General features: G+C 35.1%; 6 protein-coding genes across 8 annotated transcripts; 2 read left to right on the top strand and 4 right to left on the bottom strand.

Moving 5' to 3' along the window:
- Positions 1-692: 692 nt before the first annotated feature.
- Positions 693-3044, bottom strand: LOC111498759. The gene is made up of 3 exons (XM_023150120.1): positions 2391-3044; positions 1849-2271; positions 693-1331 (listed from the first exon to the last, which is right to left on the bottom strand). Exons 2-3 carry the CDS (start codon positions 2233-2235, stop codon positions 915-917), a joined length of 804 nt encoding a protein of 267 aa, XP_023005888.1. The 5' UTR covers positions 2236-2271; positions 2391-3044; the 3' UTR covers positions 693-914.
- Positions 3045-4559: 1515 nt separating this feature from the next.
- Positions 4560-5294, bottom strand: LOC111498762 (probable histone H2B.3). Its single transcript, XM_023150124.1, has one exon. It carries the CDS (start codon positions 5216-5218, stop codon positions 4799-4801), a length of 420 nt encoding a protein of 139 aa, XP_023005892.1. The 5' UTR covers positions 5219-5294; the 3' UTR covers positions 4560-4798.
- Positions 5295-6553: 1259 nt separating this feature from the next.
- Positions 6554-9499, bottom strand: LOC111498761. The gene is made up of 2 exons (XM_023150123.1): positions 8848-9499; positions 6554-6801 (listed from the first exon to the last, which is right to left on the bottom strand). Exons 1-2 carry the CDS (start codon positions 9441-9443, stop codon positions 6795-6797), a joined length of 603 nt encoding a protein of 200 aa, XP_023005891.1. The 5' UTR covers positions 9444-9499; the 3' UTR covers positions 6554-6794.
- Positions 9500-9941: 442 nt separating this feature from the next.
- LOC111498760 (ras-related protein RABE1a-like) lies at positions 9942-12663 on the top strand. The gene is made up of 8 exons (XM_023150122.1): positions 9942-10228; positions 10774-10846; positions 10948-11048; positions 11452-11517; positions 11784-11881; positions 12005-12067; positions 12153-12245; positions 12344-12663. Exons 1-8 carry the CDS (start codon positions 10156-10158, stop codon positions 12425-12427), a joined length of 651 nt encoding a protein of 216 aa, XP_023005890.1. The 5' UTR covers positions 9942-10155; the 3' UTR covers positions 12428-12663.
- Positions 12664-12904: 241 nt separating this feature from the next.
- LOC111498756 (type I inositol polyphosphate 5-phosphatase 8-like) lies at positions 12905-17891 on the bottom strand. 2 transcript variants are annotated; one of them, XM_023150116.1, is made up of 11 exons: positions 17772-17891; positions 17117-17228; positions 16942-17026; positions 16424-16483; positions 16118-16175; positions 15536-15640; positions 14486-14843; positions 14204-14406; positions 14008-14116; positions 13686-13843; positions 12905-13606 (listed from the first exon to the last, which is right to left on the bottom strand). In XM_023150116.1, exons 2-11 carry the CDS (start codon positions 17144-17146, stop codon positions 13333-13335), a joined length of 1440 nt encoding a protein of 479 aa, XP_023005884.1. In that variant the 5' UTR covers positions 17147-17228; positions 17772-17891; the 3' UTR covers positions 12905-13332. The 2 variants fall into 2 exon arrangements, with proteins under 2 accessions (XP_023005884.1, XP_023005885.1); XM_023150117.1 differs by lacking the exon at positions 17772-17891 and adding an exon at positions 17384-17479.
- A 5571-nt stretch (positions 17892-23462) lies between these two features.
- LOC111498758 (serine/threonine-protein kinase AFC1) lies at positions 23463-27618 on the top strand. Of its 2 annotated transcripts, none has more exons than XM_023150119.1 (13): positions 23463-23791; positions 24075-24246; positions 24548-24574; positions 24728-24881; positions 24965-25013; positions 25135-25249; positions 25434-25525; positions 25636-25792; positions 25878-25942; positions 26337-26434; positions 26527-26632; positions 26746-26885; positions 27244-27618. In XM_023150119.1, exons 1-13 carry the CDS (start codon positions 23684-23686, stop codon positions 27260-27262), a joined length of 1302 nt encoding a protein of 433 aa, XP_023005887.1. In that variant the 5' UTR covers positions 23463-23683; the 3' UTR covers positions 27263-27618. The 2 variants fall into 2 exon arrangements, with proteins under 2 accessions (XP_023005887.1, XP_023005886.1); XM_023150118.1 differs by having other exon boundaries at positions 27230-27618.
- Positions 27619-27634: the final 16 nt, after the last annotated feature.

Below are 27634 nucleotides of genomic sequence, written 5' to 3'. Positions count from 1 at the left end.
ACACTCTTTGCTAGCAATCAATAGGACACTCTTATTCAAACATAGTCTTGGTTTATTTATATATTTATTTAATCAAGTGTCATAAAATTTGTCTATAATATTAGATTATTTAAAAGTTATGAATCTATGAACTAAAAAACTTAGGATTTTGTTAGAACATAAAATTTAATTTTATATTTAATAGATATAATTTTTAAAATTTTGAATGAGTTAGAAATTTATTATAGACGAGTATATATTTATCTTGATAAAATTTGTAATTTTTATTAATTATTAACGAAATTGATCAGTAATAATGTTAATATTTTTTTATTAGTTTGTTATAATTTTTAATTTTGTTTTGGGCGGCGAGTATTATAAATTTGTTATAGGTTAAGTAACTTGATACTTTAAATTTAAAATTAATTTCAGAAGAAATAAAAAGGAAATATGTTTAAAAATAATAATATTTGTCTATGAAGGTAGAAAGGATGTTGACTCAAATTCTGGTTTCCATCCTCAATTCATGGGCCTAAGAAAGCCCAAGATTTAGCCCAAAGAACGTTTGGTTCTGGGCCAGGATTAAAACCGATTTTGGGCCAAGCCCATCACAGTAAAGAAAATCCACCGACTCACCCGACTCACCCGACTCGTACATTTCTTACAGTCTATATGCATGCTGTTGAGTCACTTGGGGGGATAACAAATATTTGTTAGAAAAACGATCACTTAACATTTACATAGGCACGAACATATCATATAAACGAAGTTTCAACGATATCACAACCAGTCTATTAATCCTCATAAGAACACACACCAAACGAGTTAAAGTCAAACAATCACAAAAGAACCCAAAACAACATTATTATTATTATTATTATTATTATTTATTTACCGTAACTGTTGAGAGAGTGAAAACTTGGGACGAGTGACGCTCACAAGGCTTCAGCAACATAGTGGTGCAGCTTGGTGACCGATGTTTTCAGGAAGATGCTTCCACAGTGAGAGTCTGAGCTCCCATCATCGAACCCGTCAAAATCGTTGAGAGTACTAACGAAACTTACGTGAGAGTCGAATGATCTTTGATACCGATCAGAACTACTAACAGCTTTACGAGCCTGCCTTTTGTCCCTTCCACGCGAAGAAGAGTTGCTGCTACTTCCCTTCTGCCCTTTCTTTCCATTCTTCCTGTTCTTAGATTTCTGCTGTTTCTTGTTGTTTTTTACACAATGGGACAAAGATGTCTGTGGCGGATCGTACACATCAGGAGCCCATTTCACAGACAGCTTCGGAGACTGACCACGGTGTTGTGCTCGGCTACCTTTCATTGCAGAGACGAGCTTCACAGAAGACTGAACATTGGAATTTAAGTAAGTAAACAGAAAGATAAAGAGTCGTGAAAGGAAAATAAACCCACATGCAAGCTCTAAAAATTATGCGCTCGTTTTGTCAATAGCAAGCTTTAAATCCTACAACAAACTCAAATCTGTCAGAAAATTCAAATCTGTCAATAACAAACTCAAATCTACACATGCTTCAGTCAGGCAGAAGCACAATGGCACAATCAATCATTTCTAGGGTATGATGAGATGGTCTGGAAATAAAGTAGAAAAACATGGTCACGATCGATGGCACGAAACTTGCTCTCAAGGTGCAAGAATAACAGCTCTAAGGAAGAATGGGAAAGCTTATCCTTGAAGGTTCCACTCCCCGCTCCAAATTGCCTTTTGACACGAACTAAAGTAATGATGATTATGATATTTGATGGTTTGTAATGACCAAAAGGGAATAATCGATAAAGCAACAATAATGTCAAAGCTACCTAACCGCAATCCTTTCCATCTTAGTCTTGACGACAAGAAAACTTACTGGTAAAGATATGGATCGTGCAAAGGCTTGATGCATAGACTCATTAGAGGACGCATCACCGATTGCTGTTTGTGGTTTCTTATCATTGTCTGCAGAATCATTAGGAGAGGATGATGCAGGAGGAAGAGGAAAGGACTTGGATTTGCCTAACCACTTCTTAGATGAGTTGTTCTCGGGAGGTTCAAGCTCTTTTTGTTTGTTTCTATCATTTGAATTATCATCGCACTCTGAACTTTTAGTATCTTCAGTGATCAGAGATTTCTTATAAGTTCCGTCGTCACGATCATTAAACAATGCAGCATCAATTTCTCGCAAAGATGATTGCAGATCATCCAAATCGTCTACGTCTAGGAGAGCCAACTTCTGATGAATGGAAGAAATGTCCATTCAGGCTTATGTAGTGCACAACAAATCTGCTAGAACCTGCATATATATCCAGGATATCATAAAAGAATCCCGAAAGAAACTCGATCCAGGTGCTTACAAAAAAGCACGGAGCAACTTCAAGATCTCAAGAATATAAAAAGATTATAGCACAATACCTTGCACAAGAATCAGGATTGCAAAAACCCTCCTAACGAGGAGCCAAATTCCCAGGAACTCGATTTCAGAGGCTTCCGCCTAAAGATCTCAAGATCAAAAAAGAAACTCCTACACCTTACGAGTGTAATTTCTCAAGGAATTCCAAAAACGTCGAACGGACAAAAGAAGGAGAAAATAGAAGACTGCAAATACGAATAGAGAACGAAATGCGCTAAAAGAACACCGTGTTAACTAAGATTACCACGTCGATCACCCTTTTCAAGCCGCTTCAGACGATGCGACGAGGAACCACCATGGAAAGAAGTCAAAGAAGGAAGCAGAGAGCCAAGGAGGAGATCAATAGGCACCGAAGGCATATTGAAATGCTCTTCGAAACCTAATTAGCGTAGGGTCTAACAAAACCTCAGATTTGCAAGCCAAGAAGGGAAGAAAACGGAGCAAAGGAGGAAAAAAATCGTAACGTGCAAATACAAAACAAAGATTAGAGCACGAGAACCTGTAATCGTTCAAGTTAAAAGGATGAGCCGGAATTCATCCGATCCCTAAAAGATCGGCCGGGTTGCAGAGGCAGCGGAGGCGGATCGGATAATTTTGGGAGGATCAAACGGAAATCGTGGCGGAATTGGGAACGAACTAGACCTTTGGTCAATGGAAATGAATCGGTCGGTTAAATATAGCTGGGAGGTCGAATCACAACTTTACACGTCTTTGCATTTGACAATTTCTGATTTAAGTCATTTTTATATATTTCTAAATATTTCCTTATTGGGCTGGGCCTTCTCATCATCTCAAAGCCCATTTCAATTATATGAGAATTTTACAATTTTATTATTGGGTAAATTAAAAAGTTCCAATTTTTTTTAAATATTAGGATTTAGTTATTTTATATATATGTGTGTGTGTGTGAACGTATATATATATATATATATATATATATATATATATATATATATATATATTTATTTATATATTTATTTATATTGTAGCTATATAATTTATCAAATTTTAAATAGACCAAAGTTGAAAACCCGAGCCCTATTGTACTTTTTCACCTTTGGTACTTCCTCCCAGTTCATCACGGAAAAAAGGACTCACTGAGTCGAGATCACTAACTAATACTAATAAAATAGAAAAGAACTGTTCTTTTATGTATACTTTCCCCCAGTTCCGTTGCTACCGTGGCTTTAAGCAATCAATCGGATCATATAGATATCCCTTCAACACAACATAGGTCATCGAAAGGATCTCGGAGACCGTCAATACCTCGGTGTAGGTCCGGGATAATCCTTTGTTCCACCATCTAGGTCTATTTACAACTAGTCAATTAAGAATTCTCAGATGTACTAGTACTAGCAAGTGCATCAAAATGCAGTCATCGATTCTCCCGAGAGATCACAATTACGCAAGCAAACATAATTAAAATGACGAGTAACACATTTTTACACATTTTTGCTATTTTCCTAATACTTGTACTTATTTTGACTCTGCTATTCTGACGAATCATGGCTGAGGAACGCCCCTAGGAGATACAACTGATGCACAAATTGAACTTATTTACCTAGGCATTGCAACTTCACCTGACTTTACTATTCTTTTTCATCGAACTTAGACGAGATTCTCCTTCGACCAAACACAATTTAAGCAAAAAAAAAATAGAACTTCGTTGGCTGGCATTGCAGACGGTCGTGGTGAAATGGCTTTCATCGACTCAACCAGACACAATTTATGCGAAAACTAAACTTCAATGCCTGAGGCATTGAGGCATTGAAGACTTTGCCCAATCCTCATAGACCACCGAAGACGGTTTATGCAAAAATTAGATCTTGTTCATTACGATTTTGCTCATCTGGAGGTTGGTTTCAAATTTTAAGACACAAAAATATATTTATTTGTTCTTGATGAGCATGTTGGGCACGCGGATAATTATACCGATGAACAAATCAATCTATAGAGTATAGATAATTGCGAACTCGAATCTCACAAGAATCAATTGCTTTCTTCCTTTCTTCCAGCCCGAGATTACGAGAAGCAACCACAATCAATGACGGTGATCATCATGAACATTTGGCTATGCCGTAGATAAATCAATTCGTCGATTTCAGGAAAAGGAATTCAAATGTGCTCGAAGAGCGTATCCATACATTGAACCATTGGATCAGCGATCAACATTTAAAAAGGAGTTTGATATTTTAAGTAAAATGGAAGATAAGATCTACAGAAACCCTAACGATTATCATAACTCATCAGCATTTGCAATCAAAGAACAGTAATCTACCGAAGAAAGAAGTTGTTATTTATTAGAACTATTACTTCGATATACCTATGAGCAGCGAGATCCAAATCTACACAACAAATTACCGTAACTGGAACACGTAATCCTAATCCCAAAATTCACCAATTTTGAAACCTAAGAGCTCGTAAATTTGGTGACCGCCTTAGTTCCTTCAGATACAGCGTGCTTTGCTAACTCACCAGGCAACACCAATCGAACGGCGGTCTGGATCTCCCGAGAGGTGATCGTAGGTTTCTTGTTGTATCTCGCCAATTTCGAAGACTCTTGCGCAAGTTTCTCGAAGATGTCGTTGATGAAACTGTTCATAATCCCCATGGCCTTACTGGAAATTCCAATGTCAGGATGAACCTGCTTCAACACCTTGAAGATGTAGATCTTGTAAGTCTCGGTGCTCTTTTTGATTTTCTTTTTCTTCTTATCGCCGCTGTCCTTGGCGATCTTCTTCTCGGCCTTTGGCTTCTTCTCCGCCGAGGTTGGGGTCTTCTCCGCCGGTTTCTTCTCTGCTGGCTTTTTCTCGGCTTTTGTTGGCGCCATTGTTGGAGCGAAGAAAATTTGCAGAAACTCAAAAGCGTAGAAACAGGGGAGGGATTGAACGATTTCGTGAATCAGGGTGGAGGAGTCATTATATAGAAGCTTGAGGCGGTTTGTTATTGGACGATATGACTTTCACACGGATCGTCTGCGTGGCATCGTACACTGCCGTTAGATTTTAAATAAATGATTTGTGGTTGAGATTATGTACTCGTAATCTCTTTTGCCTCGGAAATTGTTCCTTTTTTATTTTAATTTAAATGGTCTCTTAATCCCTATAATTTATATTTAGGGTAAATTATTAAAAATAATGTTCGCACTCGCGCATTTCAAAAAGTATTTTACTATTTCAAAAAAAATTTAAATGAAAAAAATAAAAAACAACGTTGTAATAACTAAAATATTTGCCTCAATTAAATATTAAAGAAAATGGAGTTTTTATATTAACATTTTTAAATATTATAAAAAATAATAAAAAGGGAATTTTTTTGGGTTATGTAAATAAATAGCTAAATCATACTAAATTAGAGCAAAGCCCATGATTTTTCTAATGACGTCATTTAAACAATTGAAAAAAATTCATTGTCTTCCAGACCACCGCTAGTAAATATTGCATGCGTCTTATATCAGCTTGAGACCACCACTAGTAAAAAATGCATTCTCTTACAGACTACCACCACTAGTAAATATTGCCTGCGTCTTATATTAGCTTGAGACCACCACTAGTAAATATTGTCTGGTCTTATAACCGTCCAAGACCACCCCTAGTAAATATTGCTGCATTTTATAACAGCTTGAGACCACCACTAGTAAATATTGTCTGCGTCTTATAACAGCTTGAGACCACCACTAGTAAATATTGTCTACGTCTTTTAACAGCCTGAGACTACCACTAGTAGATATTGTTGCATCTTATAACAGCCGGAGACCACCACTAGTAGATATTGTTTGATTTGACCGATTATATATCACCCTCACGATTTTAAAACACATTTTCTAGGAAGAGGATTTCACACCCTTATAAGAAATATTTAGTCATCCTCTCCAATTGAGGTGTAATCTCACACGTCCTTAAATCCCCGCAAAATTTAAACTTGGTTGGTGCCGAAGTTAGTTTAATGGACGGTAGATTCAAATTGTACGGAGTTTATACGGTAGCGTATAAATCCATAGTCTCAAAAAACATAGCATAACTCTGAGAAAATACAGATCAATGAGCATTAGTGGTGAGCCTCTCTTACAGAAAATGGATGAAATTGCATAAAAATTGAAGCAACCAATATGTAAAAGGCAAAGAACCCTGCAGAGATGAAGAACAAACACACAACACTGGAGAAGTGAACTGAAAAGAGCAAAAAGCAATTAATTATTCAAAAGGATGGAGAAGAAACAGATCAAACAAAGCCAATGTCACTGAATCTATGTATTCATCTCTTTTCATTTACTGTCCAACTTACACAAAAAGTTCAGTGTCCTGACTGCAGAAACACCCAGGTGCAATCTGTAAAATGATGATCGTTAGCAGCGTTCTTCGGCATCCGAACTACTTTCTATGATCGAAAGACCGCAACTCAGCTGACTAAAACCTAATGGCAAAATATATAATGAAATGGAGTAAGTGTATGATCAACATTGTTAGAATGAAAACTAATCATCTTCAACAAGTAGATTATTATTAAGAATTCAACCAAATTGTCAACTCTGTCAGTCTGAAATATCCGACATTTCCTAGAACAAAGTTACCAATGAAAGAGTAACTGCCCAAGCCCAAGCCTACCGCTAGCAGATATTGTCCTCTTTGGGCTTCCCCTTTCGGGTTTCCCCTTGAGGTTTTTAAAATAGTCTGCTACGGAGAGGTTTTCACACCCTTATCAGGAATGCTTCGTTCCCATCTCCAATCAATCAGAGATCTTATAATCCACCCCCCTTGAGAGCTAGCGTCCTTGCTAGCGCACCGCCCGGTGTCTGGCTCTGATACCATTTGTAAAAGCTTAAGTCTAGTCCTTTTTGGGCATTCCCTTTTGGGCTTCCTCTTAGTTTTTAAAACACGTATGCTAGGGAGAGGTTTCCACACTCTTACAAGGAAATCCAACCAATGTGGGATCTCACATAAAGCGTAAGTGATCAATCTAGCAGCAATGGGGTTTGAGTCATCCTTCAAATCCAAGCCAAACGAGGGGAGGAAATCCCAAGAGATTACTAAGGATAAGAAATAACATTTAAAACTCCAAGCAACAAACAATTCAACCTTCACATATGGCCTCTCAGAAATAAAACACACATATGAGCGACTGCATCAAAGAGACTTCCTTTTGTCTTATATAAATTTTCTAGAAACTAAAGCATGCTCCAAACTTTAGCTTGCAGGAACATCTACCTTCATTAGCAATGTGAGATCTCACATCGGTTAGAGAGGGGAATGAATCATTTTTTATAAGGGTTTGAAAATCTCTATCCAGCAGACGCATTTTAAAAGCCTTGAGGCAAAGCCTGAAAGGGAAAGCTCAAAGAGGACAATATCGGCTAGCGGTGGGTTTGGCTGTTACAAATGGTATTAGAGCCAGACACCGGGCGATGTGCCAACGAGGACATTGAGCACCGAAGGAGGGTGGACACCGAGTAGAGAGGGAAAGCCCAAAGGGGAGTGGATTGTGAGATACCACATCGGTTGGAGGGAAACGAAGCATTCTTTATAAGGGTGTGGAAACCTCCTTGAGAAGATGCAAAATCATTTTGAAGTGGCACTATATGGACCTATATGACAGGCAATGACGACCTATCTAGGATACTTGCCATTTCTCATTGGTTTTACAGATTTCTCATTTACCAAATATATGGCTGTTCTAATGGAACTGATTAGTCTATGGTCGACAATACCAAATTCCAGTGGAACAGATAGAAAATCACAACTGGAGGGTTCATGTGGCTGAGCTTCTGCCATGGTAATTTCTACTCCATCAACAATAGCACCTCCTTTCTCGAACTATCATTTATGCCCTAGCTGAACTCCGGTTACTATGAAGGTTTCAATATTACTAGTCGATATATTCACTTCTAAAGTTCCATCAACCACCAAATATGAATAGTAATGCCCCGATGTCCTTAAAGTTTCTATCCTTCCTTACACTAAGATAGAGACATCGATTCTCTTTGTACAGTGACTGTCATCCGATTGTTCCAAAAGAGTCTTGCGGGACTCTCCCGTCCCCAAAGGCATCGAGAACAAGTATTCGACCGAAAAAATAAAGGGGATAAAGTCATGTCTAAGTCCATCCATAAGTCCTTTTACCTAATCAATAAAAAAAAAAGTCTTCTCCAATGATAGGCAGTGAACCTATGTCTACCACACAATAACTACAAGACTTGGGAGAGATGATTTACTCCATGAACTAGGCGAAGGGCAGATAACTCTGTGGCATACAAATAAAAATCATACCATATATCAAGCAAAAACATGAACCAACGGCATGTGAGATTAAAAGCTAAGCGGCTACTTCAATGAATTTTTCTTCCAGAAAACAGCCTTCTGATTATACCTTAAACTGTTAGGTTAAATTTTTGTGTTCAGTTCAATTTCATAAGAACATAATTTCCTAAGGAAACAGAAAAACAGTAAGTAAATCATGCGAAACCTTTGAGAACTGGCATTGACATTGCGATGCAGAATGCGACCGCCACTCGAATCACCACCGTCAATCAACTCCCGAAGACCCAATTTGCTCAGATTCTCTTCTTTTTCATCATCATCTTCTTCTTCTTCTTCTTCCGCCTCCTTTTTATTCAACTCGCGATTGACCTTCCCCTGAAGCCTCTCAAAGTAATTCCCATAAATATACTCCGGCGAGTACCCATTTTCTTCATCAAACAACATAATATGCCCATGCCATTCCCAAACTCGATAATCTGAATCCTTCTCCTCATGAAACCCCACGCATATATGGTGCTCGCCGATCGTAACAGCCTGGCCGGAATTAGGTTTTAGTGAATCGGTATTCCCACCGAGAATCACGCGAATAATCTCTTTCTCGAGCATCGATTCCTCTTTGGCGAGCTGCGTTTTGTTCTCGTCGTTGTCGTCATCGGAGAGATTGGCTGCATCGAAGAGAAGGTCTTCGAGAGATTGGGCGAGAATGGGATTGTTGTTGCTTTGGGGCCGGATTTGGAGCCTGCCCATCAGAGTTTGAAGGAGAAGATTATCAAAATTGGCGGTGTTGTTGAAGGAGCTCATGATTCTTACTAGTTTCCTGCGGATGGATTTTGGAGGGTTTTAGTTGAAGACGGGGATTTATGTATTGGAAGAGTATTTTTGCCTGGCTTGTTCTTAATTAATTTTTACTATTTTTCAATTAATTTTTTAAGATTAAATTACGTTTTTACCATTTAAAAAAAAAAAATATATATATATATATATATATATATATATATATATATATAATATTTAAAAAAATAAAATTTTATGGGTTTTTTTTTTTTTTTGTCATTTTTACATTTTTATTTTAGTTTAACAAATCAGAATAAAAAAAAGCTACATGACTCCTTGGGTGTTACGTGGCATAGGTGAGTGGGCAATGAACGTTTACTATTTCCAGCCATCAGCAAACGACGTCGTATATACCCGAACTATTGCACAGAAGAGTGCCCCTAAAAGAAATGAAGGCGCGGATTTACAGATTCGTTTTTGTCCGTCAGATCAACTGAGATATGAAATCGTATGAAAATCCACCGGTCGCGGAGTTCTTCCCCCCACAGCCTTAAGACTGAAACCAGGAGCAATTTGAAAAAGAAAAAAAGAAAGAAAAAAAAAATCCTCTTTCCGCTCCCGGAAAACGATTTCAACGGCCGTTTCGGTACCGCCGGACCAGGCGACGGCATCTCTCTCGTCGTATCTCTCATTTTTTCATTCTCTCCAGATCTTGTAGTTGCACTCTTCATTTTTCTCAATGGCTGCTCCACCTGCACGAGCTCGAGCTGATTACGATTATCTCATCAAGCTTCTGCTGATCGGCGACAGCGGTGCGTTAATTTTGCTTTCTTGTTCTGTTCGAGCTTCGATCTTGTGGTTTCGTTCGATTTATAATCAGTAATTGTGAAATTACTGGATGTTAATTGGATTTTTGTTTTTATATACGAATGCGTTCATTAATATCGATGCTTTGATGATCTCGTTATTGGAATCTAGTATGCGTGGTATGGATTAATGGTGAAATATCCGAAGTGGTTTTTCATTGGTATGATTAGAGAAAGTTGCTATAGTTTTTGTTATGTGAGAATTGTGTTATATCCGTAGGAATTCGTTTTTCTGCTAGGAATTTGAGTTCATGAGCTGCTTCTTGTCGCGAGATAAGTGGATTTCACGATTAGAATGTAGTGCATAATAAATTGTTGATGGATTAGCGGTGAAGTTCCCGAAAGGATTTGTCATTAACTCATTTGTAGGATAATAGAATATTGTTATAGTTTTTGTTGTGAGAGATGTATTGTACCGGTAGGATTTCGTTTTCTACTTGGACTCCTAAATTACAAGTTTAGAAGCTATTTCATGTGACATGACAAGGCAGGTGTGGGAAAGAGTTGCCTTCTTTTGCGGTTCTCCGACGGCTCCTTCACCACTAGTTTCATCACAACCATAGGGTACGTGCATTTTACATTGTAATATCGAAATTAATACATTTTCTATTTTACTTCCTTTGTCTGCTCTTCCTGATTTCATTTCCTTGGTTGTTCTCGAACAGCATTGATTTCAAGATTAGAACCATTGAGCTTGATGGAAAACGGATTAAATTGCAAATTTGGGATACCGCTGGTCAGGAGCGGTTTAGAACAATTACAACTGGTCTGTACACATTCTTAACGTTTACTCTTATTAGCAATATTGGAATATGCAGTTACAGAAGAGTTCTGGAAGTCATTTAATTTTTCTTTCTACTTTATTCCAACGTATTATTTCATGCTTCTTAAATTTCTAGAGGATTAATCTTCATATAAATGTTTGCAATCCTTAATCTCCATCCTTGCGCAAGTTTTTATTTCCTGATGAGTATGGACTTCTGTTTTTTGTGATATTCTGGATGATTTTTAGAAATTTCTATGTGGATTTACATGCTGACAAATTTTCAGACATAATATATTTGATTACTCATAAGGATTTGATCTTATTTATTTAGTTTTCGTATGTAAATGTTTCCTCCTATTTCTGGGAGGTCCACTAAGTCTCAAGTAAAATTTTATTTCTGCAGCTTACTATCGTGGAGCCATGGGCATTTTGCTAGTGTACGATGTCACAGACGAGTCATCATTTAACAGTAATTCTTCTCTACCTTAAACCAAAGGTTAAAGATCTTAAGATGCTGGTTGCTCTTTTAAGTTCATAGTAGGACTACAGTCGGTTCAGAAATTTGTCCATTGAAGATAGTTGTACTAGAGTAGCTTTTCTTGTTCTTTATTGCGTAAAGGAACATCTTCTTTTCTTCATGACATTATCTATTTTCTTATTAACATCTTAGTTGCTTGTCAAGACATGATTTTCTTTTCCTTTTTCCTTTTCTTATTTATTTTTTAATTTATTCAGACATTAGAAATTGGATCCGTAACATTGAACAACATGCTTCTGACAATGTCAACAAGATTCTGGTGGGTAACAAGGCTGATATGGATGAGAGCAAAAGGGTATGTATTTTTGCTACGTTTTTTGTAACTTCAACTTGTATGTTTCCAAATCCACTTTCTCCAGAAATCTATGATTGTTCAAATCTCAGTGAATTGGTAATTAAAACTGGAACTTTCGTTTAGGCCGTTCCTACATCCAAAGGTCAAGCTCTCGCAGATGAGTATGGCATTAAGTTTTTTGAGACTGTAAGTAAAATATTTAGCAGCTCTCGAACGTATTTCCTGGGTGGTTAGTTTAGATCATATATCTTGAAGATGTTGTGTATTTCAGAGTGCAAAGACAAATTTGAATGTGGAAGAAGTTTTCTTCTCCATAGCTAAGGATATTAAACAAAGGCTATCTGACAGCGATTCTAAGGCTGAGGTATAAAATTTTGTGTTATTTTTGCCATAAATTATTTCTTTTGAGTTATTATAGCCATAATTTGTACATCCTCTCGCTTACCTGGTGGGATTTTGCAGCCTCAAACAATCAAGATAAACCAAGCAGATAATGGAGCAGGGGCTTCCCAAACTGCTCAGAAGTCGGCTTGCTGTGGATCTTAAGACTGCTACACCAAAGGTGGTTTACTTGCAAGGCAATACAATTAGGTTACTCGCATTTCTTTCTGTCTTTTTTTTTTTTTCTCTCACTAGTACTGCTATAGTAGAACTCAATTTGGGAGTTCATAGTCAATCCTTATCAGGAAATTAATTATATGGTTCATCTACCACATATCTCATTTCAAACTGAAAAAGAAGTTTCATATTTTCAATATAACTGCTTTCCGTAGTTGAGTTTACTAGTGTTTCCATAGCTTTCCGTAGTTGAGTTTCCTAGTGTTTCCATAGCTTATCTTCTTTAATTAGTTCTGAAAGTTGCAAGCTGAGTCTACTCCTCTACCCATTTTGCAGAATCAATTATTTTTCTGTGATAGGAAATTACACATTTATGGACGATGACCTGAACATTCAGTTAGTTAGAAATTGAACATACCCGTATGAAGAAATAAGAACACTATAAAATATAAACATGTAAGAGTAAATTAGTGATGCAGTCACAATATCCTTTCCATTTCCTATCTTTTCTTGCTTGATTATAGACTCTACCGTCCACCTTCAACCCATATTAACATTGAAATCCACATTCCTATATCTACAAACATCTCGAAAAGCTGTATAAAAAATTTGAGCTTGACGCCCACATCCTGCTTGATTTGATTCCTTTTCCTTCAACAAAATAAAAGAATCACCAGACCGAAATGTATGGTTAACCCATAATGCGCGATTTATGCGCTTCACACTCAAGCACTTGAGCTTCCATCACCTACTGTTTGCTTAATCGATTCCCATCGAGCCAGCTTGAGCTTACAGCTTCAATTCTCAGCTGTTGGAAACCATGAAATCATATATACATTGGATACATTCCTAAAGTGGAGTCATGAGAGTACTAGTTACAGTTATTGAAAGGTTTAGGGGGGGTTTTGGGAGGCATCAATGGTCTCTGAACTGAGAAAGAGCTCTTCAGCTTGGATTTTAGCTGCACATAAAGATGACAAAGCAGCTTCGAATGACGGTTTTGTTGCAGCAGTGATGATTGAGTTGGTATTTGAGAGATTCTCGTTTGCTAAGTCGACTTGGACTGAAAAGAGGGAGTAAACAGGTCTGTGATCTGAGAATCTGCACTCCCCTCTTGTATACCACATCTGCTTCATTCCTACCCCTCTCCACAAGATTCGATCACACCTACCAAATTTCAATAGAAAGAATCTGATCAGAAACATAAGTTTTATTTTTGCAGATCTTGCAGCATTGCCAAACTTACCAAGCTGGAGTTCGCCGTTTCTCTCTGGATGGCTTCGAGTTGGAGGACAATGCAACATAATGGTCAGAATTGGTAATATATTTGTAAGTTGGAGCAAACTGTATTCGTCCTTCTTCCCACCCTTCAAACACTCGACCAGCCCTTTGCTCTAACTTTAGCTGCCAATAGATCGAATAGACCAAATCAAATTTCCATATCCTATGTCGGACTCCCATGTTCAAAACCGATTTGAACGAGGTTTTTTAAGGTTTAGTTCTGTTCAAATGAATCAGGGAGACGAACAAACTCTAGTTGATTTGAAGTTTTTGTTCATTGAACTCACCTGATCTTTCTCTAGAAGTGCCTGCCAATCCTTCTTCCTAAGAAGCTCGTATGTTTCCCCACAGCCAGTCGAAAGGCGATAATTCAAATCCCCGAGCCAGATGACCTTGCTGCATATAATTTCATGTTAGGATCACAACCTTCACGAGTGGTTTGATTCGGTCGGGTAATTAGTAAGAAAGGAAAATGGGATTTACTCATGATCCAATATGATCTCAGGAGGGGGTGGCTGTGCTCCAGTAGTAGCTCTACAAGAATGTGAAAACCTAGTTTTCTTCAAAATTTCACTCACATCTGAGTTTCTTCTTACTTCATCACCTTCCTTCTCCCCTGAAGTCAAATGTGTGCAAACAAAGCAAAAAGTTGTTTGGTGCAGTGTAATACTGATTGACACAGATCCCTGTTAATACACCACAAACGTCATTCGGGTTTGACTGGAATTCGATAACTCTAGTTTCTTTAATACAATAGTGGCTCACCTTGTTGCCAAGGAACCCCATAACACCTCTCCCGACATTGGAGACATTCAGATTCGAGACGTGTTTGCAAAGGTCCGCTCGAATCCATACACACAAGAATATCCCTACCATCTGCTTGCTTGCTACTAGGCAATATCGTCGTTGCATTGAGTTACCCGACGTGCACACCCCAGTTTTGTCACTGCCATTGTTGTCTTCTAAAGCGAGAAAGTCTGAGAAACTTTGCCTTGGTGTCTGTATTGCTTGGCGCTGGTTGGTGTTCAGGGCTTCCTGGATAAGGGCTAGCCACTGGGCAGCAGGACCACTGTCCTCCGCCCCAAGCACATTGCCTGCATTTAGAGGGACGATTTCTTGGAACCTATTAAGAAAAATAATACAAGTAATCGATTAAGAGGTACCCTTTAACATATATATTAACAAATTCAATTAAATTACTAATGCCAACTGATGTCCTCTCTACACTTTCCCTCCCCCCTCTGGTTTTAAAATGCAGTCACTAGACTAGACAGATGTTTTCACACCCTTATAAATAATATGTTTTGTTTCCCTCTCTAATTGATATGAGATCTCACAATCCACTCCCTTGAAGGCTCATCATCCTCGTTGGCACAATACACGGTGTCTGACTCTGATATATGTTCACCATTAGCAGATATTCTTTGTTTTGGCTTATTATGTATCACAACGTTGGCACAATACACGGTATCTGGCTCTGATACCATTTGTAACAGTCTAAACTCACTAGTAGCAGATATTGTTTGCTTTGGCCTATTATATATTACCGTTTGTGATTTTATGATTTTAAAACATATAGGTTAGAGAGAGGTTTTAACACTGGAATATTTTGTTTCCATCTTCAACCAATGTAGGATCTTACAAGACATCTACTTTTTTTCTTTGAATTTTAAATGTTTGAATTTCTACTCCACAATCCACACATACTCTTGACGGGTAAATAACTTATATGAGAAGGATCGAGAAAAGTTGAAAATATTTTCCAAAAACTTAGAAGAGAGAGAAAAAAACAAGCAAGAGAGAGAGTGAGAGTACCCAAGAACATAAATGTCAATTGGGGTGGGAGAGTTGAGCCAATCCCTCATGTCCAAACCTTCCTTTGGTGGCTTTCCTCCCACATTCCATGTCCCTACCAGCATCCTGATTCACCCAATCAAATAAAATTTATGAAATAATAAAACTGTTTTGTGCTATTTTATTTTAATTAAAACACATCATTATATATCATTTTATTTTACAATATATATATATATATATATATATATATATATATATATATATTATATTATCCCATATATATTAAAATCATATTTCTTTATTTTAATCTTTATATTTTCAAATATCTATAAAGTTTTTATACTTACAAAAAATCTTTAAATTAGTCTCCATTTGAAGTTAATTATTATTGATTTTTCTTAATAATGATAATAACAATTTTCATGGAATAAATTATATCATGGGATCAATTTATAGAATGAATGGTAAGAAGGAATAATTTAATTCTAGAAAATTCATAATAATCTAACCGTATAAACTAATTTTAATCATTATTTGCAAATGGACCAAAATATTAATTTAATTTTAAAATATTATATATTTAAAAATGAAAATAATTACCTCAAGTTCAATGTTTGAACTCCAAGTCCCGTTGTCTTCTCCATTGTCCACCTTTCAACTGGAAATTCACACATCCAATCAAAACCAGCAACGTGGAATACAAATTTATGGTAATTGTACTAGCCTATACTCTCCAAATGTCATCGACCGTACACGTGGCACAGATCCCAAAGACGGCAGATTTTACCATTGTTTTTAATGATGGGTTATTAATTAAAACTCTTTCCCTTATATTCCAATAATCAAATCAGGTAGATTGATCGTAAGTGTAGAAAATTATTACTGCATGGTGATTTTTTAAATTACCTCCGATATCCTCCGGCGCGACGGCGCACCTGTCTTGATCGGAGCAGCTCTTCTTCCTCCCTGTTAAATGAAAACACCAAACGATAAATCAAATTAGTAATTATACCATTTTAAAAAATCAAATTTAATTTAATTTTCATTTCATAGTAATATAGTAAAAATATCTATTCTTATTTATATTTAGAAGTGAAAAAATAAAATCGAGTTAAAATAATTATTGTCTTACTCCATAGACACTCGACCCGTGACAACATTAGTTTTAGTAAAAAATAATATCATTTTTTTAATCTTTCAAAAAAAAGTTAAAACTCCAAACTTAGAGGAGAGGGAAAGTTTGTCCCATGAAAAATGTTAGAATTTTTTTAAAAAAATAATAAGAAAAAAAATGAGATGATTTTTTTTTAGTTTAATAACATTTGAAGGTGTCTAAATTCAAGCTTAATATAAAATTAATTTGTTAATATAAATATACTTTTTAGAATCAATTTTAACTGCGATTAAAAAAATTTAAAATTTACCTCGAGAGACGAAATCGGACGGGAAAGAAAGCTTGTCGGCCGGAAAATTCAGCCACTTCCTTGTAACAACTCTCGGCCACGATGACTGCGGCGGAGAAACAAGTCGACAAAACATCATAAGCAAGACCCAAAAAACGACATGTCGGAAATTAAATCTGACACGACAAATTCTTACCTTAAAGATTTTCCCTCGTTTGATTCCCATTGGCTCCGCCGCCGTCAACCGCCGGCAAACGAACCCACAGCTTTTCTTTTGTATTTTTAAAAATCCGGCCAAAAGTCTGCGACTGAAACGGCGGAGGAGGACAGACAATGATTGCCAAAACATCCAAATCATAACCTTTTCATTTTTTTAATGCTAAACTAAGTAATTAATTAAAAAAAAAGGCGTAATTAAGTGGTTGATTAATAATCTAATAGCAAGATGGGGTTCGAAACAGACCTTAATTATTGTTTTAAATTCTTTTATTTAAGCGTTTTCAACTGCTAATATAAAAGACCCAGTTGCACGAAAAATGCAGACAGCCAGCCTCAGCGAAGAACCAAAAACAGAGCAAATTAAACAACAAAATGAGTGAATTTTCAGCAACCCTTTTCAGATCTTATGAAAATGATCAAATCCCAGTTCCCAAAAACTTAACTTTTCTCATAATTTCAGCTCGGGTTTCTTAGAAAACAGGTTAGGAATCACGAATCGACTCAATATATCCTATTATCTACTTTAAACATAAGCTCTCGTGATTTTATATACCAATAAGATGTATATTTTACTTATAAATTCATGAAGTGAGAGAAAATAGAGGTAAAATTAGGAGAATTGGAAGACTTACAGGGTAAATTCAAGAAGCCATGGTTGTTGAGATGGAGGAGACGGCGGAGGAGGAGGAGGGAAGGCGGCGGAGATTGGGTTATTGTAGTGAAGAGTAGAGAGAATGGGAAGGGGAAAGGGAATTACTGGCATCTCTTTTCGTTTGGTTCCATTTTATACAAGACAGAAAAATACTGAATTTTTTTATTTATGATTAAATATGAGTTTTTATTAAAATTGCCATTATGTTTTTTTTAATTATTTTTTAAATTTTAAGCTAATATTAGTATGGTACAGCTAATTATTGAGAAGTAATTTAAAAAATAATAAAGCCATTTTTATCATTATAAACATGTTTTTAAATAATTTAAATAATTTATTATTTTAATTTATCGTTATTTTCAATTACTTTCTAGCCAAGAATTTTAAAATAGAACGACAATTGGTTTGTTTTCATATTTATAAAAATTTTGACTTATTTAAAAAATAATTAATTTATAAAATAAGAAATATTTAGGTTTAATTTATTTAATATGGTTATTTTTTTAAGGTTAAAAATTAATGTACTTTTTAGTAATAAAAATTTAAAATTTGTGACAATATAAATTTTTATCAAGGTAAATGTATAATTCTTAAATTTTAATTATTTATTTAAAAAAAATCAAATATATTTTAATTAAAAATAATATATAATTTTAAAGGTAGACATAATTATTTTTCTCAATAGTGGTTTTGCATCCCTTACATTTATTAAATAAATAAACAAAAAAACATTTCCATTTATAATAAAAATAATTTAAAATTTAAAGAAATTGATGGCTTTAAATCAAACAAGTACCATATGCTTTATAATTATGATTTTAGCACTTTCCTATATTTATTCATGACCCAAAATGTACTTGCAAAACCATGCCTTATTTAATTTGTCACACACTCATTATTCATATTAATTTATAGTATATTAATTTGAGATTATTTAAACAAAAATTAAAATATTCCACTTGAAAGGACGAACGACAACTCAATTGATAAGCTTTGATTTAGCGTATAAAAATTTTCAACTTAATTATCGGTGTTTAAAAAAAAATTAAAGATATCTACAATAAGTTTATTGGATTTTTAAAGTTTAATTACCGATTTCAAAGCGCGGGTAAATGGAGGAGTAATTATGACTCTGTTAAGGTCGTCAGATGTCTTGTCGTCTAATTAGTGAATCACACGAATGGATTTACGAGATTCCCACTTTTTCTATTTCAGCGCTTTCATTCTTCACCAAACTTGTGGGTAATTTTGTTTAGAAGGTCTAGGATCAAGTTTGGTGGGAAATTGTAGACGGGAGCTCTCGAACTTTAGCTAAACTCAATACCCAGAAACAAAAAGCTTATAACTCTCGATTGAAGATTCGTTATAACTTACTTTTTGCTTCAAATGGTTGCCAATCGTTCATACTGTATGGAGAGAGACCTTAGCGTGTATACGAGCGCTCCGGCCATGCATGGGTGGGAATCCATGCATCATTTTCATTAACACTTAGCAGTGAAAAATCTCAAATATCTGTCAGATACATTTTAAAATATAATTAATTTTTTAATTATTATTATTATTATGGACCATTTTATTTAGTCACATAAAGGAAGAACATAATAGTAAATAATAACGGAGATATTTAGATAATATTCCAAGATATTTTAAGTGAAATCTCATCCAATGAGGAACTTTCTTTAAAATAATAAATAAATAAATAAATAATCATAAACTATGATTTTTCAATATTTTTAGTTATTTGCCAAAAAAAATTAAAAATTGCTTCAAAGGAGGGAATATTCCAAAATTTCATAAGAAGCCTCCAAAATAGCTTTTTGGATGTACCATTCCTGACATTATCATATTATAATTAGTGATAAATATAAGAACAGATTCGTGGCAACAAAATTGCGTTAACACGAATCGAGCGATGTTATCATTAAAAATTATGTTTTGATGAATATGTAGTTTTGGATTTAGCTATAGTCGAGTTTCTTTCAACTAGCGTTGGATTTGAATCGTGTTTTTAGTACGTTAGTGATACATATAACAATCCAAACCTCATTGTATTGAACCTTCGCCATCGGCTAATAGTTCCAGCCTTGACAAATTGGCAACTTTCTATTGGTTATTTCTCTCTCACTAGGATGTTCGAGACGCTAACACAGTTGACCTTATTTAGATGTGATTAGACCCAACCTATGTAATAGCATCATCGTAAGACCATTAATATCATAAAATTAACGAGGTTTGTATTATTCAAATTTGATACCTTCAATATTTAATTAAGAAATTAATTGCGTTTATAAGGTAATTTATAAATGAACAAAATTAATATTGGCATTTACACGTGGTCATTTGACTGGCATTATAGTCAAAGATTTTGGGGGAGAAACACGCAAAGATAATTATAAAAATTAATTAAATATATATTTAAATAATTTCACCGTGTAAGTGCGCTACACCCGATCACGTTTTCCAGTAAATTAATTTTAAAATATACTTATTAGTTGAAGGTTCATTGTATTTGTTTGGATTTGCCATATTTTGTACGACAGACCAATACGAGAGAGACAAGTGTCCCACTGGGAAGGGAAATTCCACGTGGACGGATGTACGGGCTCTTGCAGATTCTAAACATCTCGCTTGGATTAGCAAAAGGCTACCTTTCAACTAAAATCTCATGAAATCAAATTTATATAAAATACTTTAAAATTTTATCGATCGAATTTGATTTGAATTTTCTTATTTGGATAGGTCTAGGTCTAGCACCCGAGAACGAGATAAAAGAGAAAGAAAATTATAAAAGGCATAGTAGGCAGAAAAGGAATCACCGATCTTCAGCCTTTGAACGGTGCTTCTCCAATCGACTCATAAAAACTTGAATCAATTTATTTTGTTCCATTTTGAAGCATGACCCACACTAGTGCTGCTGCAGCGACCATCAACGACAACAAGTGATGTAGTAGCTCAAATCCATCACTCGTAGATATTTTCTACTGTGACCCATTACGTATTGTCGTCAGTCTCACGGTTTTAATACGTGTCTACTGATGAGAGGAAGAAATGTTTCGTTGCCCTTTCCATTCAATGTGGGATCTCACGATTCACCCCCTTTGGGAGCTCAACATCCTCGCGTGATGTCTGACTTTGATACCATTTATAATAATCTACTAACTCTAATACTAATTGTAACAACTTAAAGCTCACTGCTAACAGATATTGTCCACTTTGACACATTATGCATTGTCGTCAACCTCACAGTTTTAAAACGTGTGAAGAGAAAAGAATGTTTTATTTCTCTCTTCAACCGATATGAGATCTCACAATACAGTGAGGCTTACACGATACACAATGGCCCAAAACAAATAATATCTTTTAGCGATGGAATTGAGTTGTTACAAGTGATGTCATCGAAACATTATAATAATTAAACCATATTATAAAAATTAAAATAAAGTCAAAACTTGATGCAATCACGTGGGGTGATTAATAGAACTCCACATTAATTCTCTCACTAGTATATACTATAGAATATATATATATATATATATATATATATATAATTATTATTTTTTGCTTTTAATTTTCAACTATATAATAAAGTTGTATATAGTTCAAACTTTATTATATATAATAATTACAACTCCATCACATTCTTTATTTTTATTCAAATTAGTTAATAATCGAAACTTTTAAGACAAATGATATAATTTTTACGGGAATCAAGTTATTCCAAAGAATTTTTCTCCGTCATATTAAAAAATTATACATATATATAAAGTGAGGTGGGGTAAGACAGGGATATAATTTCCATCCTCGACCCTATTTAACTAACGGGAAGAAATCTCTCCAGACCCTCTTTTCTATTCCCAGACTCCATTTAACTAATGGAGAGAAATTGCTCTACACGCACTCTCTGATTTCGATTATTTTGCTCAATTCAGAGCTCGAATCTTGTGTGATAAATTGCTCTACACGCACTCTCTGATTCTCGAATGTAATTACGAAATAATATTAAAAAACGGATAAATAGGATAGAAAATAATTTAAAGGAGAAGTTAAAGATGAATTAATCATTGCTCCGTGAAGGAACGATAAAAGGATAAATTAATCATTTAAAATATGGAAGATTAGTGGTTGGGGAAGAAGGACTAATCATTTAAAATGTGTTATCATGACCTTCATATCACTAACTTATGCTTATGTTTATTTTATTACAATAATAATTTATTTTTAAAACTTTTGGAAAATAAAAAAGTATTATTAAAATACAATTTTAACGTTTTTTCACATAAAAAAAATCACGAATATAAATAAAACAAAAACCATAAATTAAAAGTTTTTTATTTTTTAATCAACGTAAAATTTTTTTGACATCTTTCTCAAATAATTGAAGAAAAGAGCAAAGTTTCAAGATTTTCAACATTAATTTAATTCATAAATTTAAGTTTGAAATTAAATTGTCTTTCTTCGCCAAAAGTTTATACATAGGTTATAGTCTGTCAGTCTCTAAATAGGATCTTTTTTGAACAGCATACACAAGTTGGGTTGAGCTGAGAAAATCTTTTAGACCAACCAGAAATTTTGGATTAGTTGAGTTGGTGACTTGAACCATTTAAATAGATTTCATAACCCAACCAAACTCTCTATTTTTCATTTATATTTTAATTATTTTTAAAAAATCATATTTATTTGCTTTACACTAAAAATTAAAATCTCACCAAGTTCAAAATATCAAATATTCATAAGTCACGATACATAACTAACATCAGCTACGGAAGGTAAAATATTCTTAAATGTATGGTAGAATTGTAATTCTATTATCAAGTTGACCCGATTCAAATTTTTTGTTTTTCAAAAATTTTAAGTTCAATCTAACCCAATTCAACCCAACTTTTATGGTTTGGGTTGTGTAATACAAATTAATTAAATTCTCGAGTCATATGAACACTCTGGCATTTTTTCATAATTATAAGAATTTCGTTCTTTAAATATATATATATATATATATATATATTTTTGATGAGCAATCAACAAGTCATAATAGGATTGAAAATGGGGGATTTAATATTTTTATTAACCAAGTGGAATGGTTTTTTTACTCAAAAAAATAATTTGAGAGACATATATTTCAATTCAAATATCCATTTTTTAATTTTTTTATTTACTTTTATATTGTTTCATATTTTGTCTAAATATCCATAATGCTTTTAAATTTAAATACAGATATTATGATTAATTTTATACTGTGGTCGAAGCCACGTGTTATCGGTTTTAAATTAAAATAGTTTTTTATTTTCAAAACTTAATTAAGAATTTAAATATATATATATATATATATATTTTTTTTTTTGAAGAAAATGAAAATCATGATAAAAAATTGAATAAACGATGAAGATAAATATATGTCGATTAGTTAATATATATTTCTTAATTGAAAAAAAAATATAGAAATTTAGAAGTATCGTAGGGTAATTTAGTCTTTTTACTTATAATGGGCTGTAGGCCCACGTTTTGGATAAAAAATATCAGTGGGCTTTCCTTTTTCGTGAGCGCCACCAGAAAGGGCACTCATTTTCATGACCCGCCTCCGTGAAAACTAAGCTTTTTCTAAGAGGATGGGCCCACTTGTTCCTAACCATAGTTAGGGAAATAAACCGCTATTGCTGGTTAAGTTAGGATGCTCATCAATCTGGGTTTATCCCGAACTGGTCCGAACTTCTGTTCGAGATCTGTTCCACGATTAGGGTTACGAAGGTTGAATTTTCGTCATCTTCTATAGTTCATTCCCTCAGATTTGCTTTGAATTGATCTTCGGATTTAAGCTCTGTGTTGTTGAGATTCCGATTTCTCTTGGAATTCTCTGCGACGAGAGAAGAAGAGAAAATTGGGGAAAAACCAGGCAAAATGGAGACGCAAAGGATGATTGAATTTCCGCACAAAAATATGGATAAACGCCCGAAGAAGAGGCAGAGATTAGCTTGGGATATGCCTCCTCCTGTTCCTCCCCCGAAGGTACTGGTTGTTACTCTTTCGTGCATGTTGGGATTTACGAGTTTTATTTTGTATTTTTAAATCTAATTCTTCGTTTTAAGGACCTGGTTATCGTTATAATTCATTTACCATGTTATACAATAACTTGTGCTTGTGGAATGGAGATTGAAAATTTCAAATCATGGAAATTGAATCGGCTCTTTATGCTTTTGTCCGTATTATGAGATCTAGGGACCAAAGCGTTTGTAGTTCGATGATTCTGCACTTATGTTTAACTTTGAGTTTTGACTTGTTATGAATTCAGGTTGTTCCACCACCATACTGCGGGCAGGAATTTGGGAATGGGCAATTTTCCAATTATGGATATCCGACTATGTATTGCAGGGGGGCACCGCGCCTTGGATCTCCTCCATGGAGGCCTGATGACAAAGATGGACACTATGTATTCTCCATTGGAGAATGTTTGACTCCTCGTTGTAAGTATCTCCCAGTTCTCTTACTGTAGCATATGAACTTGCTTTTCGTTTTCTCATGATATGTTCATTGCCATCCCTTGGTGCAATTTTTGACACTTTTGAGAGAGGGATCAGATTAATTGTAAATTTGTTGGAATTTGTTTCTAATTTGGAAGTTATCTGATTAATTTTTGCATCTTGGACGTAGTAATAGATGGTAGAAACGTTGATCCTTTATTTCCCACAGCGTATTTCTTGATACTTGTGCCTATTATTGTTATACCTCTGGCATTAGCTGATATCCGTGTTATGCCTTCTGCAGACAGAATTCTGAGCAAAATGGGTGAAGGTTAGTATAGCAGCTTCAGGAACCTAGTTTTATCTTCTTCTCAATGTATCTATATTTATCTCTGTTGCTCTCTCTTAGTGTATTTTATGTGTTTATTTATTTATTTGTCTTTTCTCTTTACAAAATTCAATAAAATTTTCCCCATCTCTATAGGAACATTTGGACAAGTCTTAGAATGCTTGGATAGTGAGAAAAAAGAGGTTGTGGCTATTAAAATTGTTCGTTCTATAAGCAAATATCGTGAAGCTGCCATGATTGAAATTGATGTCCTACAAAGGCTGGCTAGGCATGATATTGGAGGCACTCGGTAAGATTTGTTCAATCTTACTTCACTCTTTTGTTGGAGAAGTTCAAAGTAAATACTAGTATAAGTGGTTTCATTCCTTGCAGTTGTGTGCAAATTCGGAATTGGTTTGACTATCGTAATCATATATGTATTGTAAGTATTTGTTAATATCTCCTGATTTGATTAATTTGGAGGGGCAATACTAGTTTCTCCATGCCTGAATATTGTGTGAGTTAAAAGGAAACTTGCAGATGAATTTAAATGGTTTCGGCAGGTATTTGAGAAGCTTGGACCAAGCTTATACGATTTTCTTCGCAAAAACAGCTACCGTTCATTTCCCATTGATCTTGTTCGGGAGTTTGCCAGACAACTTCTGGAGTCTGTAGCATGTGTGTGAATAATTCTTGCAATTTTTGTTATTTACTTGACGCATGAATAAATGCAACATGGATCCTAGAATATCTTATTGAAATATATGATGCCTACTGAAATTCAAGTTTGTTTGCTGGTGCATGAAATATTATACATATAACAGATGTCTGTCTTATTAACCTTTTCAATGATTATATGTAGTTATGCACGAGCTACGGCTGATTCACACTGATTTGAAGCCAGAGAATATTCTTCTTGTTTCCTCAGAGTTCATTAGAGTGCCAGACCATAAGGTATACTGATTGCTTTCAATACCTTTGCGGTCATGTGTGGGAAGGGAACATTTTTGGATGTTTGATATATGTTGCTCTTTTTATAAACTAACCCCCTTCCTGCATTCTAGTTTTTATCACGTTCAGCAAAAGACGGGTCCTATTTCAAGAATCTTCCAAAGTCAGCTGCGATCAAGCTCATTGATTTTGGAAGTACCACTACTGAACATCAAGATCACAGCTATATTGTTTCCACACGTCATTATAGGGCACCTGAAGTTATCCTGGGTACATATTTCCAGTTGCAGTATCATTGTTCTACCAGTTGCTATGCCTCGCTCCCTTGAATTACACACTGTTATATTGCCTGCAGGTCTAGGATGGAACTATCCTTGTGACCTATGGAGCGTGGGATGCATACTTGTTGAACTTTGTTCTGTAAGCACTATCATTTAGACTAGGTTAAACCATTTATTGCTTTCATTAGATTTCTAGATTTCATTTTTCCTTGATCAAAGCTGAACTTTGTTTAAAAATATTTGGAATTGGGGATTTCCTTTTTATTGCTCTTCTGTCCTGGCTGCTTTTTGGGGAAAGAATCCTTGTAAATAGTGTAGATCACGGTGAGAGATTTTGTAGGACTTATTGCTCATTACAACTTCATGGGGAGTTATGTTTGGTAATTGGCCACTATAAAATGTTGATTTCAAAAAAGTTTGGAAAATATGAATTTCCTTTTTTTGTTTTCTTATTAGTCGAGTTATTTTTACAACTAGCTATGTATTATCTTTTGACTTCTGCTTTAATAATTTATCTTTTGCTCGGTAAGCAGGGCGAGGCACTTTTTCAAACACACGAAAACTTGGAGCATCTTGCCATGATGGAGAAGGTTTTGGGCCCCTTACCTCAACATATGGTTCTGCGGGCTGAGTAAGGATTTTGTTCTCCTTTTATGTAGTTATTTTTGGGTTTGAGTTATTGACAAAGCTCTAACTATTCGTAATTTGTCATAAATTTTGCAGTCGACGTGCTGAGAAATACTTTAGGCGGGGCATGCAGCTTGATTGGCCCCAGAGTGTAACATCTCGTGAAAGCATGAGAGCAGTCTGGAAGTTACCTAGGCTTCCGGTAATTATTTCCACTTATTTTCACCTTCCACTTCTTTTATTTACTATTATCATTATTTTTTAAAGTTTCAAGCTGTAATTGTTTAGTGTTCTCTTTTGAAATGTTCCATGCAGAACCTTGTAATGCAGCATGTCGATCACTCTGCTGGTGATTTGATTGATCTCCTGCAAGGCCTCTTACGCTATGATCCCACCGAGAGGCTCATGGCAAGGGAAGCACTAAGACATCCTTTCTTCACGAGGGATCTAAGAAGGTGTGGTTACCCTTTGTAGTTCTCATTCGCATTTTAATCAAAGAGTGAGCTCTGCTATCGAGGGAGAAAGAAAAACTTAAAAATGTGATGAATTGTTTCACTAATAAGCTGCTCTTCATCATCTCCTCCTTTTTATTCTTTTGTATTTGTCAAATTCTTGTGTAGCTAAAACCCCTAAAGATGATTCTATCACATTCCTTTTTCTTTCCCCTGTTCCCTTGTCTATTTCATACAATCATCATCTGATCTGTTCCTTATTCCAGTTTGGTTTGTGAAGGTTTTTATGCAAATTTACCCAAGTAATGTACTAATATTCTTTTTGTATTGATATGCATACTGGCTAGTTCATTATTTCCAGGTGCTTGGGCAAGGTCTAACCGTTGGAATGTAGATAGCAAACCGAAAGCTGCCACTGAATGAAAACTGGAGCTGTGAGCAACCTTGCCGAAAAGGGCGTGTGTTAGAGAGAACGAGCGTTGCCCCGCCATTTTTGGTTACTGACAGAAATACCATAGGAAAGCCACAGAGGAAGATGGAGGTAACAGAAAATGATTGAGATTATATTGAACATTATATACAAAGTAAACAATCTTTTTGGAGATGGAAGTGGAAAACAAATGAATTATATGTAGAAAGTGTTCGACCATCTCGTTTTAGGTTGGGTTATCAAATGCCTTCATTCAATTGAACAACACAATGGCCACTCAATGAGTTTGAATAATGTTCCATAGAAGTCATGGTGCATATGC

Source organism: Cucurbita maxima, unplaced genomic scaffold (genome assembly GCF_002738345.1).
Source record: "Cucurbita maxima cultivar Rimu unplaced genomic scaffold, Cmax_1.0 Cma_Scf00025, whole genome shotgun sequence".
NCBI classification, from domain to species: Eukaryota; Viridiplantae; Streptophyta; class Magnoliopsida; order Cucurbitales; family Cucurbitaceae; genus Cucurbita; species Cucurbita maxima.
This window is presented reverse-complemented; position numbering and strand designations above follow the sequence as displayed.

Coding starts and splice junctions, on each gene's coding strand:
- LOC111498759 (XM_023150120.1), bottom strand. CDS start 2,235: ATGGACATTTCTTCCATTCATCAGAAGTTGGCTCTCCTAGACGTAGAC. Junction 1,332..1,848: donor CACGATCCATATCTTTACCA/GTAAGTTTTCTT, acceptor TCCAATGTTCAG/TCTTCTGTGAAGCTCGTCTC.
- LOC111498762 (XM_023150124.1), bottom strand. CDS start 5,218: ATGGCGCCAACAAAAGCCGAGAAAAAGCCAGCAGAGAAGAAACCGGCG.
- LOC111498761 (XM_023150123.1), bottom strand. CDS start 9,443: ATGAGCTCCTTCAACAACACCGCCAATTTTGATAATCTTCTCCTTCAA.
- LOC111498760 (XM_023150122.1), top strand. CDS start 10,156: ATGGCTGCTCCACCTGCACGAGCTCGAGCTGATTACGATTATCTCATC. Junction 11,518..11,783: donor AGACGAGTCATCATTTAACA/GTAATTCTTCTC, acceptor TAATTTATTCAG/ACATTAGAAATTGGATCCGT. Junction 12,068..12,152: donor GCATTAAGTTTTTTGAGACT/GTAAGTAAAATA, acceptor TGTGTATTTCAG/AGTGCAAAGACAAATTTGAA.
- LOC111498756 (XM_023150116.1), bottom strand. CDS start 17,146: ATGGGAATCAAACGAGGGAAAATCTTTAAG. Junction 13,844..14,007: donor CACTTCTAGAGAAAGATCAG/GTGAGTTCAATG, acceptor ATCTATTGGCAG/CTAAAGTTAGAGCAAAGGGC. Junction 13,607..13,685: donor AAACGGCGAACTCCAGCTTG/GTAAGTTTGGCA, acceptor GAAATTTGGTAG/GTGTGATCGAATCTTGTGGA.
- LOC111498758 (XM_023150118.1), top strand. CDS start 23,684: ATGGAGACGCAAAGGATGATTGAATTTCCGCACAAAAATATGGATAAA. Junction 25,250..25,433: donor ACTTCTGGAGTCTGTAGCAT/GTGTGTGAATAA, acceptor GATTATATGTAG/TTATGCACGAGCTACGGCTG. Junction 25,943..26,336: donor TACTTGTTGAACTTTGTTCT/GTAAGCACTATC, acceptor CTCGGTAAGCAG/GGCGAGGCACTTTTTCAAAC.